The 15,301-nt window shown below is 37.5% G+C and overlaps 1 protein-coding gene across 1 annotated transcript in view; it reads left to right on the top strand.

Moving 5' to 3' along the window:
* The first annotated feature begins 1,494 nt into the window (after nt 1-1,494).
* The window catches only part of sspo (SCO-spondin), a 103,169-nt gene continuing 89,362 nt past the window's right edge, over nt 1,495-15,301 (top strand). Inside the window, exons 1-13 of the mRNA XM_047158090.2 lie at nt 1,495-1,724; nt 2,374-2,456; nt 2,610-2,780; nt 3,090-3,313; nt 7,712-7,814; nt 8,638-8,796; nt 10,223-10,308; nt 11,516-11,641; nt 11,751-11,907; nt 12,297-12,537; nt 12,961-13,102; nt 13,313-13,439; nt 14,184-14,356. Of these exons, the coding sequence (XP_047014046.2) occupies nt 1,495-1,724; nt 2,374-2,456; nt 2,610-2,780; nt 3,090-3,313; nt 7,712-7,814; nt 8,638-8,796; nt 10,223-10,308; nt 11,516-11,641; nt 11,751-11,907; nt 12,297-12,537; nt 12,961-13,102; nt 13,313-13,439; nt 14,184-14,356 (2,022 nt within the window). The remainder of the gene's footprint in view (nt 1,725-2,373; nt 2,457-2,609; nt 2,781-3,089; nt 3,314-7,711; nt 7,815-8,637; nt 8,797-10,222; nt 10,309-11,515; nt 11,642-11,750; nt 11,908-12,296; nt 12,538-12,960; nt 13,103-13,312; nt 13,440-14,183; nt 14,357-15,301) is intronic.

The raw sequence follows: 15,301 nt of genomic DNA, 5'->3' as shown, positions 1-15,301 counted from the left end.
TAGGGATGTAATACACTTTCATTTGTAATTTTGTTTTTCAGCTGGTCACATTATCAACGAACTGCAGTTCTCAAAAACATTATGAATTCTTTGCTTGTGTCTTTGTTGAGTCTACGTCTGGTCATGGGAATAGGGTAACCATTTCTTACATATTTGTCTATATTAACCATGCCCCAAAATGCTATGCTTTGTTTTGAGGGGTAGTAGACTCATATTTTATGCCACCAGAAAATTACTTTTTTTTTAAATTTTTTTTTTTATTATTATTTTTTTTTACAGACAGTAAGACAGTTTAGCTGATATTTTAAATATGCTGGTTATGAGTAATTGATTGATTGCTCAACTTCCATGAATATACATCAAAATTTGTGACTTTCCCCACACTTATATTATGGCTACTAATTCTGGGTACTACATATTTCTTTAAACGATAATAGTTTTTAATATTTTGGAGTGGGGGGGATCCCTCTACGAACCTAAAAACAATGGTGGAAATAGGCTCATACAAACTTTAAATGTATGTGTCAATTTATTTAATAAGCATCTGACTCTAATTTTGAATATTAGCGATATTAGAATTTTTTTATGTTGAAAAGGTAATCTCTCAGTGTTCAACTGCTTATTTGTGTCTGCCAGAATATTGTATTAAATTCTCTCTGGGTATTCGTTTACAGTTTTAGGTACTGCCAGGTTGACTTGATAAACTCTTCAAAAATCTTCACACAATTACCACAACCGTATACCTTCACACATAGCACAACTATGTGGACCACGTTTGTAACTACATTTTTATTGTTTTGACACAGAATGCATTTAGTGAACGCAGTCTTTAGAATTCTTGGATATAGTTTTCTCTCAATTTTTTTTTTTAGCCCAGCAAAACTATGTGCCTCTACAGCCAATTTGCAAATGTTTAGTTTGTGTAAAAACTGACTATGTTATAGTTCAAAGCCAAATAGATAAAAGATTAGATATGAAACTGCTAGCACTTAGCTAAGTAAAGAATAATACATTAAACTAAATCAAAACCCTAAAAAGGGTTACATCAGCATGTAGTATCTCAGTGATGTTCAACAAGAAATATGTATTAAAAAGACACCAAACATGCCATAGAAATAGAATTTAATTGAATGAATTTGTGTTGTGTTTAATTAATTTGTCTCGCTAAACTACATTTTAGTCTGCATAGTTCTAAGCAGTCCTGCAACCAAGTTCTGCCATGTCCTAAAATTTACTACAGTATAATTCCCTATGTTTTTGTTTGTTTGTTTTGTGGTTTTTGTTTTCTTTTACATACATTGCCATATATTTCATGTTTTTCTTTTATGTGTTTCCACATGACATAACATTATATAAACTCAAGAAAGAAAACAAAATGAAAACATGTGTTATGTGAAAAACATTATTTTCTTTATGGAAAAGCAATCTGTAAATCTTCCTAAATTATTTAACCCTTCTATTTTGTGCATTAAAATGATAGACAGTTCTAACCTCATGGTCTGCTTCAACTTTAGTCACTGGTGTGAACACAGAGTGGAAGATAAACTGGAGAAGATCATCTCCCCTCGCCTGCAGCTTGAAGTGGCATGCTCAGAGGTGTACCAGTTCAACACTCAAGGCTGGAGGCTGGATGTAGACAGGATGCGCCATACACATGGGGGTGATGATGGCATTGCTCTGTATTACAAAAGACAAGGACCCAATGCTTCCTGCTTCCTATTCAAGTAAAGAAAAAAAAAATCTAGCAGCATTAGCTTATATGTCCATATATCGTGGGGTTCAAAAGTCTGAGTCCAATATTGAAATGCTTCAATTTTTCATTCTTTTCTAATTTATTTCATTATTTTCATTACAGATTATATTATCGGTGACAAAGAGAATGAAAAGTAAAATCTCAGAAATATTTGAATTTCAGAATGAATATTTGGGTAATCCTGCTTTTGCTTTACTGATAGCATGCACTCAACCTAGCATGGATTCCACAGGCTAAAGTGTGTGTAAAACCTGGCGATCCGTGTTAGATCAAATTCACTGTAGTGCCAGTTGAATATGTGTTTCAGTAAAAGAGATATACTCTGGAAAAACCTTGACATCAAAACTATGCTTAAATTTAAATTGTAACCTAGATTAGTGCTGAAAATTAGATATAGAATATTCAAGGTATACTAAACACATACTTTCTATTCTTTCTATTAAAATCTTTCTGTTTATTCTAAGTTTTAAAGTGAACAAAATCCAGATTTTCAATGTGGTCTTAGACTTTTAGACCCCACTGTAACAGTTAAAAAAAAAAATTCTATTCAAGTCATTTACATCTTTGTGCAAGAGCAGTTTTGTAGCTCTGTGTTTGAGCATTGTATATTTCTGCTGTAGAGCTGCGAACATTGTGACTGAACGAGTGAATAGGACAGTAAGAGCCTGCTGTGAAGGCTGGTCTGGTCCTCACTGCTCACAGGGTAAAACACCAAATATAGCCAGTTACATCATAAACAGATTATATATACATATGTTTATGTATACAGCATTCCAAATGCACATGTATGTTTATGTAACTAACACTGTGCATTAGTTTTTCCAAAATTATAATTTTCTATAATCGCTTTTTCTAGAAGTGAGTATTCGGGGTCTGTGTTTCTCTACATGGAGTTGTAAGGAATTTCCCGGGGTTCAGAATTCCTCTCTGATGCCTTTTGAGCAATGTTGTGGCAGCCTGTGGGGACTTAGCTGGAAAAATGCTTCTGATCAGACCTGCTTGTCCTGTTCCTACACCCTCTTGCCAGGTAATCTTATTACTGTTTTAATTCATTACTTCATTCTTTAGAACCTAGGCACTAGGCTGTCTAAAATGTCCAATTTTTCAGTATTCAACTGTATTATGCATTATCATATAGAAAGTGTTGTCTTCATCTTCATTGAAAAGAGTTAAAGAGAGCAGATGAAATATTGGCATTTATACAAGATTTTAAAAAATGAAATACCAATCAAAATCTCATGAAAATACCTCAGTAAGCCTTTGCTAGTAAGACTGTTGACATTGCTAAGTGTAAAACTGTATTAGTCACTACCCTCTCATTGTTCTATGCCTTCAGATGCTTGGCCTTCACCCCTTTTTCACAGGGGTCTTCTTGGAGGCATTCGAGATCCCAAGGCCTCTGCCACTTGTATGAGCTGGGGTGGAGCACATTATCGTTCCTTCGACAGGAAGCACTTCCATTTCCATGGTGCTTGCACCTATCTGTTGGCCTCATCCACTGACGGGACTTGGGCTGTCTACATTAGCACTGTGTGTGACGGCAGAGGACACTGCAGCAAGGTTAATCACACACTAACATTCACATTAGACTGTGCTATATTTCTCAGTAATATCATATCTGATATGTGTGTTGGTTAAGGAAGAATGCGTCTACTCTAAAACTGTCCAGGATTGCCTGGCTTTTTAACCTATCAGAAAGAGTAAGCCTAGAAACCCCACAGAGGAATAACCTTTCCCCCTTTTTGTACTTGGGACCATATTCTTTCCATTATTACCCCTGGTTCATGAGAACAGGTGAGGGTAATTGATGTAGATGGCATGGTAAACAGAGAGCTTTATAAAAATAAATAAATAAATAAACAAAACTGTCCAATGACTGCCACACTACCATTACTCATGGATAAGATCTTATGTTGAAACGTCTTCACTAGGGGCAAGGTCTCCGCTTATGCTTGAAGGGAGCACTCCATCTTTTTTTCTAGGAGAGAACCATGGCCTTAGACTTGGAATTTCTTATTCTCTTCCCAGCTGCTTCACACTCAGCTGCGAAATGTTCCATACTTTATACCTCTACAAAGATGGCTGTGCCTTGATATATTGTCCATAAAACCACAAAGAGGGGTGGAGATAGGACACACCCTTGATGGAGTCCAATACCCCCCTTAAACAATTCTGACTTAACTCTAAGAAGGCAGGCACAACTCTGCTAACAGAGAGACTGGAATACTCAAATTAGCAACTCAGATACACTATATTTGCTGCAGTGCCTCCCACAACAATTCTTGAGGCACACAATCATAGTCTTTCTCTACATTTACATTTATTCATTTAGCAGACACTTTTATCCAAAGAGACTTACAAATGAGGAAATACAAGCAAAGCGATATATCAAGCGGAAAACAATACAAGAAGTTCTACCATACAAGATTTTTAATTGAGTTCTAGAGCTGCAAAGTGAGTAGAGGTGTAAGAGCCAATGTAAGTTCATTCCACCACTGAGGGACAGTTAGTTTGAAGGTTCTGAAAAGGGACCTCATGCCTCGCTGAGTAGGCACTACCAGGTGTTGGTCGTTAACCGAGGTTGCGCAAGGGAACATAAACTTCAAGGAGAGTGTTGAGGTAGGAGGGTGCTGTTCCAGACAAAGTCTTTTATGTGAGCATCAAGGCCTTGAATTTGATGCGGCTGGCTGCAGGAAGCCAGTGGAGGGAGATGAAGAGGGGGTGTGACATGGTTTTTTTGGGCTGATTGAAAACAAGGCGTGCTGTTGCATTCTGAATCATCTGAAGGGATTTGATGGAGTTGGCTGTGAGGTCTGAGAGTAGTGTGTTGCAATAGTCCAGTTTTGAGATAACAAGAGCCTGGACTAGGAGCTGTGTAGATGTTCCTGATGTTCACTAAATCCATGTGACATGTATACTTGATTAGTATACCCTCGTGACCGCCCTGTATTGAAAATTAGCTGTTTAAATTAATTTATTGAATTCACCACTGTATTTAAGGAAAATTTACATAGTTAAATTTAGTTACCTATATTCTCCTCCAATATACATAGGAAAGCCTTCGCTTCCTAGGACTCTTAATTTGAATTAAGGGAATATTGCCAGAATCAAATAACAACAGCTAAACGATTTATTCGTCCACCGAAACTTTTAGTGAGGCCGTGCAGTGATTCTGAACGTTATTACTATCGTGGCCTTATAGTGATGATGCAATATTTCTGAGCAGGGTAATAAAATCGGCAAGTTTAGGGACTTAGATCAGGAGCAAAGAATCACAAGCAACTCCACTTTAATATAGACGAGAGTTTATTACACAATTCTACGACACATAAACTAATCTAACTACTACACAAAGACTATACTTACACACACACACACACACACACACACACACACATACACACCCTCATGCATGGGCATGATAGAGAGAGTTAGACTTACAGTACAACAGAGGCAAAGCAGAATGCAAGTGTCTCAGCAAATTATGGATTCAAAATAGACTTTGACCTGAGCCAACCATCAATGCACTATGCGAGACCCAAAACTGATTATAGGCCATGGATTCCTAAGTACTGCACCAGCTTGTTAAATGTGGGAAAGATGTGTATTTGCTTGCCGTAGTTAGTGAAAGATGACAATGATTGGCGATGGGATGGAGTTGATCACAGTCGCAGGTTGATTTCGGCTTAAAGGTTTCTTAGGTTTAAAGCTATCAGTAATGCTTAAGAAAAGAAAGAACTGGAGATCTGGAAAACAGATGACGAAATGGACGAGACTAACAAAATGAATCTTCCTCGCTGCCAGCCAGTGGGTTCACCGTGGCATGAACTTTTAAACCTTGCTAACTGTCTCAGCCCTCTAGGGGTCTTAACCATTTAGAAGTGGTCTTTTGGGCAACAGGTGGAGAGTTTGGTCTTTGCTTCCAACTAATATGCATAATTTATGTTAAGGTCCATGCTCATTCAACTCATTGTCGTGAGGGATTGTTATAATTTGCCGTTCATTGGCATTCAAGAAATGTTATGACCAACATACAGATACCAAACATGAAGTATTTAGCTATAAGGAATCCTGTGCCACGTGTATTGGCCTAATACCAGATAATAAAAGCCAAATAGCTATCTTTAGGTTATATACAGGGATACTATTGTTCACAATACTCAACAGTTAGTTCACTTGGGATACTAGTAAATATATATGTTAACAAAATTTAAGGATTCACATTTTGGATTCTGGACATGGATACATGAGTGTATAGGAAATGATAATAGTCAATCAATTGTGAGATATGTGAGATATGTATAAAGGCACGACAGTATGGCGATAACAAAGTCTGTTTTATTCTTTGCATGGAATCATAAGGCATTAAGCGAACTCCATGCAGGAATGTATCTGTTCTTTTGAGCTGGTCACATGAAGATAAAGGAAGGTCTGTTGGATTTCACAGTCTCCATTTTATGATCTGAGGGTTAATCCAGGTCAGGATGAGTAGACCTCCCTTTTGTTTTTGCTTATGTGAGAGTGGAGCCAGCATTAAAGAAAACCTGGCAGGTGATATACAGAACGGACGGCACATATTCTAGTAGATGATCAGAGAATTGAAGCCTGGAAAGGTATTGCAGAGTATCTGTCCTTTTTAGAAGACTGTACAAACTTAGATTGTGTGGTTTTTCACCTTGCTCCAGGATATTGTTTTAATTCTTAACTCCTTGAATCATTTTATTATTATTTTTTTTGCTTGCTATTCAACCTGGTCTGTAAACACATCAGTTGGGCCCCCTCCAATGGGTGAGTCTGTGACTTGAAGGTCTGAAGGAGTGGTTCTGAATTGCCTTCAGGTTAACGTAGTGATAGGCTGTGGAATGTGGTTTTAGTGTCTTTTGTGCTAAATTCTTTGTAATCCGGTTCTCTCAGGTCCTATAATCCACAAATCTGTGCAAGATCTGGTCCACTGTTTCATGATGTTAGCAGAACCTGAAGGGAGGGCATGTCCACCAGGTTAAGAAGTTCCTCAAAGTTCTTCCATTGCTCAACAGTATCCCCAGTAAAGGTCAACATTCTCCATTATTTCGTTAGCACAGCTTGTGCAAGGACTCATCTCCCTCTGCTGAGGTGCCGGTTTGCCAGAACATCTTTGACGCTATCCAAAGACTTTTTCCATTGCATACCCAAACTCTACCAATTCTCGAGCTTTCACGTCTGCAACTGCCTTGGCTGCAGCCTTTCTGGTCTCTTATTCTTCTTAAATGAATCAGGAGATCCTTCCTTGAGTATTATTCTGAAGGGTCTTTCTCTATAAATTGGTGGCTTCACTCATTACTGACATCCACCAGTGTGACCTAGGCAGGCAATGACAGATACAGGTTGTTGCACCTGTCTCTGTGATTGAGGATTTAAGCCTGGTCCATTCAGACCATTTAGAGTAGGCATGGTAGGCTGATTGGCGTGTCTAAAGTGTCCGTAGTGTATGAATGGGTGTGTGATTGTGTGCCCTGCGATGGACTGGCACCCTGTCCAGGTTGTACCCTGCCTTGTGCCCGATGCTCCCTGGGATAGGCTCCAGGCTCCCCCAAGATGGATGGATGGATGGATGGATGGTATGCAGTCAGTGTTCCAATTCATCCCAAAATTTTTTAGTAAGGTTCAGGTCAGGGCTCTTTTCAGGCCATTCATGTTCTTCCACATCAACCTTGGCAAACCATGACTTTATGGACCTTGCTTTGTGCACGGGGCATTGTCATGCTGGAACAGGTTTAGACTAGGCATCCTAATTCCAGTAAAGTGGAATTCTTAATGTGACACCATACAAAGTGTGATCCACAAACTTTTGGCCATGTAGTGAAGATGCTTATTGTTACAGATTACATGATACTGTAGTTTTGTCAGTGTATATGTTAAAAGCAATGATTTATACTTAAGTAACTAACCCTTTATTACTAAACCCTTTATGTTCCTTAGGCATTGAAGATGATGCTGGGACTTGACCTTGTGTCTGTTCATAAGGGCAACATATCACTCAACAGTGTCCTATTACAGCAGGGTGAACCTTTCTTTCAAAATGGTATTAACACCACCTTCCATATAACACTTATTATTATATTCAGAACCCTGTTCATTGTACTTTTTTAATGCATTTATTGAACTCTGCGTAACTGTAAGATAATACTAGCCCTCTCTCACTGTATTCCATTAAATGTTTCAATATGCCATGAATTTTATGTTAGTAAAAAATCATTCTCAGTTATCATTAAGTGAAGCTATTATGTAGATTAGGCAGGTGATAAGAATTATCCCATGACCATTTGCATTTTTTAGTAAACAATGTTTGCATTTGCCAGTACTTGTTAGATAAAGGAATTTGCTTTTGCATGTTGGGAATTGAAACACACCTGCATTGCCATTACTGACAGACACATTTGATAAATATACTGGGCACAAAGTTAGAACATTTACAATATATACATCAGTAATATTAGGCATAAATATACAACATACATTTACAGAACACATGGTTATACATATTACAAATATGTATACATTTCTTTGTACAGATAGCACTGGAAAGTTTCTTGGCTTTCACTAGTTCACTTCATTAATGAAAGCTGTGCAAAGCAAGTTGTCAGTGAAATCAGTTTTCCTAAGCTATACTTTTACTAGCTGAATAAACTCAAGAGATTCTGCCTAGTAGAATTTAACAGATGGTCAATAAAAACAATTAAAATAAATAATAATAATATGAAAGTGTTCATTTTGAGTTGGTTAAATGGTTTAAATATAACAGATTAAGTATATTAAAGACCATTATGCAAAAAAAAGCTGAAATATTTATAAGATATTTCTATATTAATATAATAAAGTATGTGTTGTGCATGTTTTTCCCATAGGAGTGAGTATTCACTGGCTGGGAGATTTTGTGTTTGTTGAAAGTGGATTGGGCATCAGAGTGAAATTCGATATGAGGAACACTGTCTATCTGACAGTTGGTGCAGAACACTTTGCTGCTACTAGGGGCCTCTGTGGATTATACAACAATAATGCAGATGGTGAGAGATTTCTTTAGGCTTGCGTTTGTTTCTGTTTTTGTTGATAGTGGGTTTCGGTATTTGAGCAAAATTCTATCTGGAGAATATTGTATATCAGACAGTATTAAAAAAAAGTGCAGAACTCTTTGCTGCTACCAGGGGCCTCTGTGGATTACAACAATGCAGATGGTAAACAGAAACATACATTTCACAACAAGTTCCAAGCTGTGTGTGAAATATCATAGACATTTTCAAGTACACTAAAGGCACATTCAGGAAATCACTGACCACAGAATAAAAACACATTCCTGTGTACATGATACAGTGGGGAAATAAGTATTGAACGCATCAATATATATATATATATATATATATATATATATATATATATATATATATATATATATATATATATATATATATATACAGTAAATACATTTCCAATAAGGCTATTCACATCAAATTTTCACCAGACATCAGTATTAACTCAAGAAATCCACAAATATAAAGAATACACAACATTAAAGTCTATAAATAAAGTTATGTGTAATAAAGGAATGACGGGAAAAGTATTGAACAGTATTGAACATGAATAGCCTCATTGGAAATATATTTACTGAAAAAAATGTTGATGCATTCAATACATATTTCCTCCCCCCACTGTATCTCCCTGACAGATGTGCTGAATGACTTCTGTGCATGGTTTAAATCATAGCACAACATGTTTGCATGAAAGACCAGCATTACTCCCAATGATCAGGCACTCTGTTGGCTGATTTCACAGCTGATTAAATGAAAACCACTGGTGATAAGAGAATGCACTGATCAGGACACTGATATCTGTACAGACATATCTGTTAGTGACTAGAAACTGACAGTTTCTAGTCATTTCAAAATTCCACATACTAGTAAGTTCAAGGACTAGCACTAGTTTTCTGTGAAAAATATGAAGCCACCCACTACATCCATCCTATCCACCCAGAGGACTGGGTCAATTATAATCATTTGGACTCCTGGATGAATGTTTTTCTGTTGTGTCACTTGGAAGCCTCCTTATAGATACCTGTAGCATCTCGCTGATACAGGTGGCCATTCCAGCATTTTTAATACCACTTTAATAACATGTCAAAGAAGTCAACTGCATGTTGTATTGATGATTATTGGCTCATAGCACTTCAGTCATTATAAAGTACTTCAAGAACCTAATCTCTTTTGGGAGAAAACCTCCTTCTATAACTGGATCCTGTTCTTTCTGACTGATCCCCAAGGCTATGTGCTTGGTCCAATTCTGTTCAGACTGTTGAGACACATATTTGAAATATATATCATTATATATATATATATATATATATCATTATATATATATATATATATATATATATATATATATATATATATATATATATATATATACACACACAAATATATAGGTTTTATATTTATGCAGATGACTTCACCAGTAGGAGTGGAAGTGTATCGCAGTATGCTGCCAGCTTCGGAAATTCATGGCGTGTTCCAAACCAAGAGACAGAGGTAGTAATTACCCTTATTATACAAAGTCATTCATTCTTATTTACTTGCTGATAGTCATTTCTTTCCAAAGGAAATTTACAACCAGACTTTGCACACAGGTTGAAAAACTAATGTAGACTATGTATACTGCCCAAGGCTTTCAATATACTTTCAATTTGCTTTTAATTCTTACACTAAAAAAGGTGTCACCAGTATTATCTGCAAAAGGATGTTGCGACTAGAGCAGGGGTGTCCAATCTTATCCGCACAGGGCCAGTGTGGGTGCAGGTTTTCATTTCATCCAAGAAGGAGCCACACATAATTCCACCTGTTTAATCAGTTGATCTTGACTTTCAATAGACTCAGGTGTGGCTTCTGCTTGGCTGGAATGAAAACCTGCACCCACACCGGCCATTTCTGGATACGATTGGACACCCCTGGGCTAGAGGTTTTCATTGCAACAAAGCAGAAGCCACACCTGATTCCTATTTATTTTTTGGCTTCAAACAACTAGTGGATCTTATTTAGCTGAAATGAAAACCTGCATTCAAACCAGATCATTATGGATAAGATTGATGACCCCTGCATTGAACTATACTCAGCAAAAAAGGAAATGTCCTCTCACTTTCTAATGCCTTTACACACACACACACACACACACACACACACACACACACACACACACACACACACACACACACACACACACACACACATTTATATACTGTACATACTTAGCAAAAAAAGAAACGTCCTCTCACATTCAACTGCTTTTATTTCCAGCAAATTTATTAATATGTGTAAATATTTGTATTAACATATAAATATTCAACAACTGAGACATAAACTGAACAAGTTTCACAGACATTTGACGAACAGAAATGGAATAATGTATAATGGAATAATGTATACATACTTTAGTATCCTAAGTTATTTTAACTGTGACCTTAATTGCCTACCGCCTGTAAACTATTAGTGTCTTAAGGACTGTTCCACAAGTGCATGTGCAATAATTGTTTATGGTTGATTAAGCAAGCATGAAAAACTTTGTTTAAACTCTTTCCAATAAAGATCTGTAAAGCTTATTTGGATTTTACAAAATTATCTTTAAAATACAGTCTCCTGAAAATGGAACGTTTCTCTTTTTGCTGAGTATATATAATGAGAATCTGATTAAGTCCCCAACAAAGCAAAAGCTCTGAGTTTCCAATGGTCTTAACATCCACAGGACTGTAGTGATGCAGCAGAGTTGGGCCACAGCTGTGACATTATGGGTGACATCAGCTTGCGTAGAGCGGCAGAACTGACATGTCATCAGCTCAAGGACAATCCCTTTTCACAATGCCATCATCGAGTGAGAGAGCTGTCAGAATGCTTCATAGACTTTTCCACATTCAAATTCTTCACTTTGTACTATAGAAGAAGAATAATTTGTGACTTTAAATCCTTTTACTGTGCTCCAGGTGGATCCAGGTCCCTATGTAGATACCTGTCTATATGTGTACTGCAGTTTGGGGGCTAATGAGAAAGAGGCAGCTGTGTGTGATACGCTTGCTAGCTATGTCCGTGAGTGTGCCCAACAACATGTCATCCTCAGCTGGCGGGGCCCTGGTCTCTGTGGTATGTCTCTCATTTCTTTGGCAGACATAGTCACCAATGCTCATTTAATCCAACAAATCAGCATCTCCAGAAGGAATAGAGTTAGTGATTTACTGACAGTGCAGTCATGGTTTTATTTGTAAATTAAGAGCTTTTAAGAGACAGAAATAGCCAGGTTTTATTCCATATATGAAAAAAAACACAATTTTAGCACCACCAAACCTTACTCTTTAGCTAGATTGCACTATGATGACGTTAAAAGGCCATAGAAAATATGTATTCTGACTCAGTCTTAAGGATAGCACAGATTTGTTTTAAACACCAGATTTCTTTGTTGTTATCTATTTATCTTTTGGCTTTCTTCCTTTTGTTCTTTTTTGGTCCCTCCTTGCCTTTCATGTGCCATGCAGAGCGAGTGTGTCCTGGGGGTCAGGTTTTCTCAGATTGCGTGTCTTCCTGTCCCCCGAGTTGCTCCTCAGCTCTCCCCCCAGCATCAGGCCAGTGTCGGGAGGAGTGTGTTGGGGGTTGTGAGTGTCCTCCTGGGCTCTATCTGCATGACGGCCAATGCTTACGGCGGGAACACTGCCCCTGCTTCCATAGGAGACGCACATACCGGGAAGGAGACACCATAAAACACAAATGTAACACCTGGTAGGTGCACTGGCAGTACAAGTGACATATTGACATGCTGGAAACCCTGTGCTAGGTTTAATTTGATCGATATGATTATTTTGTTCAAAGAAGATCAGTTTCAGTAGCTAAGACATCTACCATTAGTGGACACAGGGATCACAAATCTAACATTTGTTTTGTCTGCATGAAGGCATAATGTAGTTCATACATGTAATATAAAAGAAAAATATGACCTTATGATACCTGGTTGCTACAAAGAGATTGTATCTTTATTGCATCCTGATAAAATTTGTACCATTTAAAAGAGAATTATGCAATGAGAACCATGCAGTTATTAATGCCATTGTTAAGAGCAATTGAATTGGCAAGATTATGTGTTGAACAGAATTTCAGCTATTCTGTCCAATCTATCTGGCTTCCCTCTTGATTTCTCTTTCATAGTGTGTGTCAGGCAGGCCAATGGCAGTGTTCTGCAGAAAGGTGTGCAGCTCAGTGCAGTATTATCGGGGCAATGCAAATCACTACTTTTGATAAGAAGCGATATAACCTCCAGGTTGGTGACTGTCAGCTCACAGCAATTGAGGTAAGATGCAATTTTCAGTGCTGATGCATTCACTTTTATCACATCTTTATGGCTTCTCTTTGAATTTTTATGGAACGTATACTGCACATTCATCAGGTGAAGTGCAATATAAGCAGTTGGGTTAATAATAATAAAAAAAGTATATCAAAGGTTTAAATATCTGGAACCATTTGCATAACTGTCTCCTGATGTGTTTTGCTGTTTGTATAGGATTTTGTGGATAAGAAGCTTGCAGTGACCATCAGAGGCGGGGAGTGCGTGAAGAGAGGTGGCATGCGCTGCCCATGGGAGACAACCATCACTGCTCTCCATACTACAGTGACCCTAACTAACACTGGTGAGCAGATTATCTGTCCATGAGGATGTTTTTGATCTGTCATTTGTTTTTTCATTTATTTAGCAATGCATCCCAACCTGTATCTAGTCTGTCTCCTGTTCAGTTCAAATGATCAGTTCCTTCCATCTATCCATCTATTCATCCAAGTGGATAAGCTATGTCAATTCATCCCATTCATTCTTTAATTTTTCTATGTAAACTTTCTCTCTATCCCTTTGTCCCTCAAATCATCCAGCCATCCATTTATAGACTCATCTTTCCATTTATTTATTCATATATCTCAACTTATATCCATAAATTCCAGTGTCTATCTTTCAGTTTAAATACTTACCCATCCATTCATTCATCCATCCATCCATCCATTCATTAATCCAGCCATATATCCATTCAAACAGCCAGCCAGCCAGCATTAAACTGTCCATTCATTAATTCTTCAGTGTACCTACATAAGCATCCATCTACTATATCTACCCCTTTATCCATTAAACTACCAATCCATCCTTCCATCATGCATTCATTCATCCTTCCATCCCTCGGTCCATGCATTTATTCATTAAATCTCTGACTCTTCTCCATATACACTAATCTCAGTGTCATTCTGTTCATCTTTTGGTCTGTCTATTCATTAAAGTCACTGTACAAATGTAGTCCATTTAATCATTGACATATCCATTTAACTACTGTATGTAGGCTTCTGTTCCACACTCACTTACTTTCTTAATCTATTTCTTTTTTTTCTCTCAGGTTCTGTGATGCTAAATGGACAGCCAAAGGCTTTGCCAGTGTTAACGGCTGATCTAGCTGTGCGGAAATCATCTTCAACCTTCCTCATCATCCATGTGTTTGGGGCTCAGCTGCTCTGGCACACTGAAGGCCCTCTTATCCTCATCAGTCTGCAGCCGGGCTTTGCTCATAAGGTACAGCATGGCATTATTTCTAACTTCCATTAAAAAAGTACCTCAGCCATATTCTTTTACACTTTGCCATGACACTGTATTGTAGTGTTAGCAATGCTGCACCTGAATCACCAATCAGTAACACTTAATATAAAGGCCATGGTCATGTCCTGTCCTGTGTACACTTGGATAAATATCCAAGACTGTTTTCAATTATACTGTTATGGCTTGTGAGGCCAAGACATGGTTTTGCTACAATGTGAGAGTGAAATGCTACCAAAACAATACAGAATGCAGCATATTTTGGTTCCTGTTTTCATGACCTACTGCACAGCTGGCCCTACTAAAATAAGATTATAATTCACTAAACAATGGCTTTTTCTTGAGTTTTAGAATGAGTGCAGGACTTAGTAACAGATGTTCAAATAAGCAAAACAGTCTAAGAGGACACACACAGAACATCCTAGAACATCCTAGAAGGCTTGGTTATTTTTTCCCAGAAAGTGGAATTTGATATGCTTGATGATTCAACAATACAGTAATCTATTGTTAGTTTATCAAATAGAGTTGATAGCTATAAACATGCCTGCCTAGTAAGCTAGCTAGTAGTTATGACTGGATTATCATTAATAATGTTCATGCTCCTAAAGTGATCTCATTTGTAATTTATATGATAAAGCTAGTATGAGAAATAGTTTGGACCTTTTGTTTATTGCAGAAGGTCAGACAGCCTGAGGGCCATATTCAGAGCTGAGTTACACAAGTACAGTGAGGATGTAATAGTGAAATTGAGCACATTGGACTTAAACACTATTCATTCAGTTGGAAGTCAGTTATGTACAGCAGGATATTTGCTTAATCTGAATAGGGCATTCAGAAAATTGATTTAAACATATGCATAACCTTACTCTGAATAGGACTAACATTCCCAACATAAATATTGATGTAACTTTTGTACTTAAGTCT

The sequence above is a fragment of the Ictalurus punctatus genome, chromosome 1, assembly GCF_001660625.3.
Source record: "Ictalurus punctatus breed USDA103 chromosome 1, Coco_2.0, whole genome shotgun sequence".
NCBI lineage: Eukaryota > Metazoa > Chordata > Actinopteri > Siluriformes > Ictaluridae > Ictalurus > Ictalurus punctatus.
Note: the sequence above shows the minus strand (reverse complement) of the source record. Positions and strands in the feature narration are given on the sequence as shown.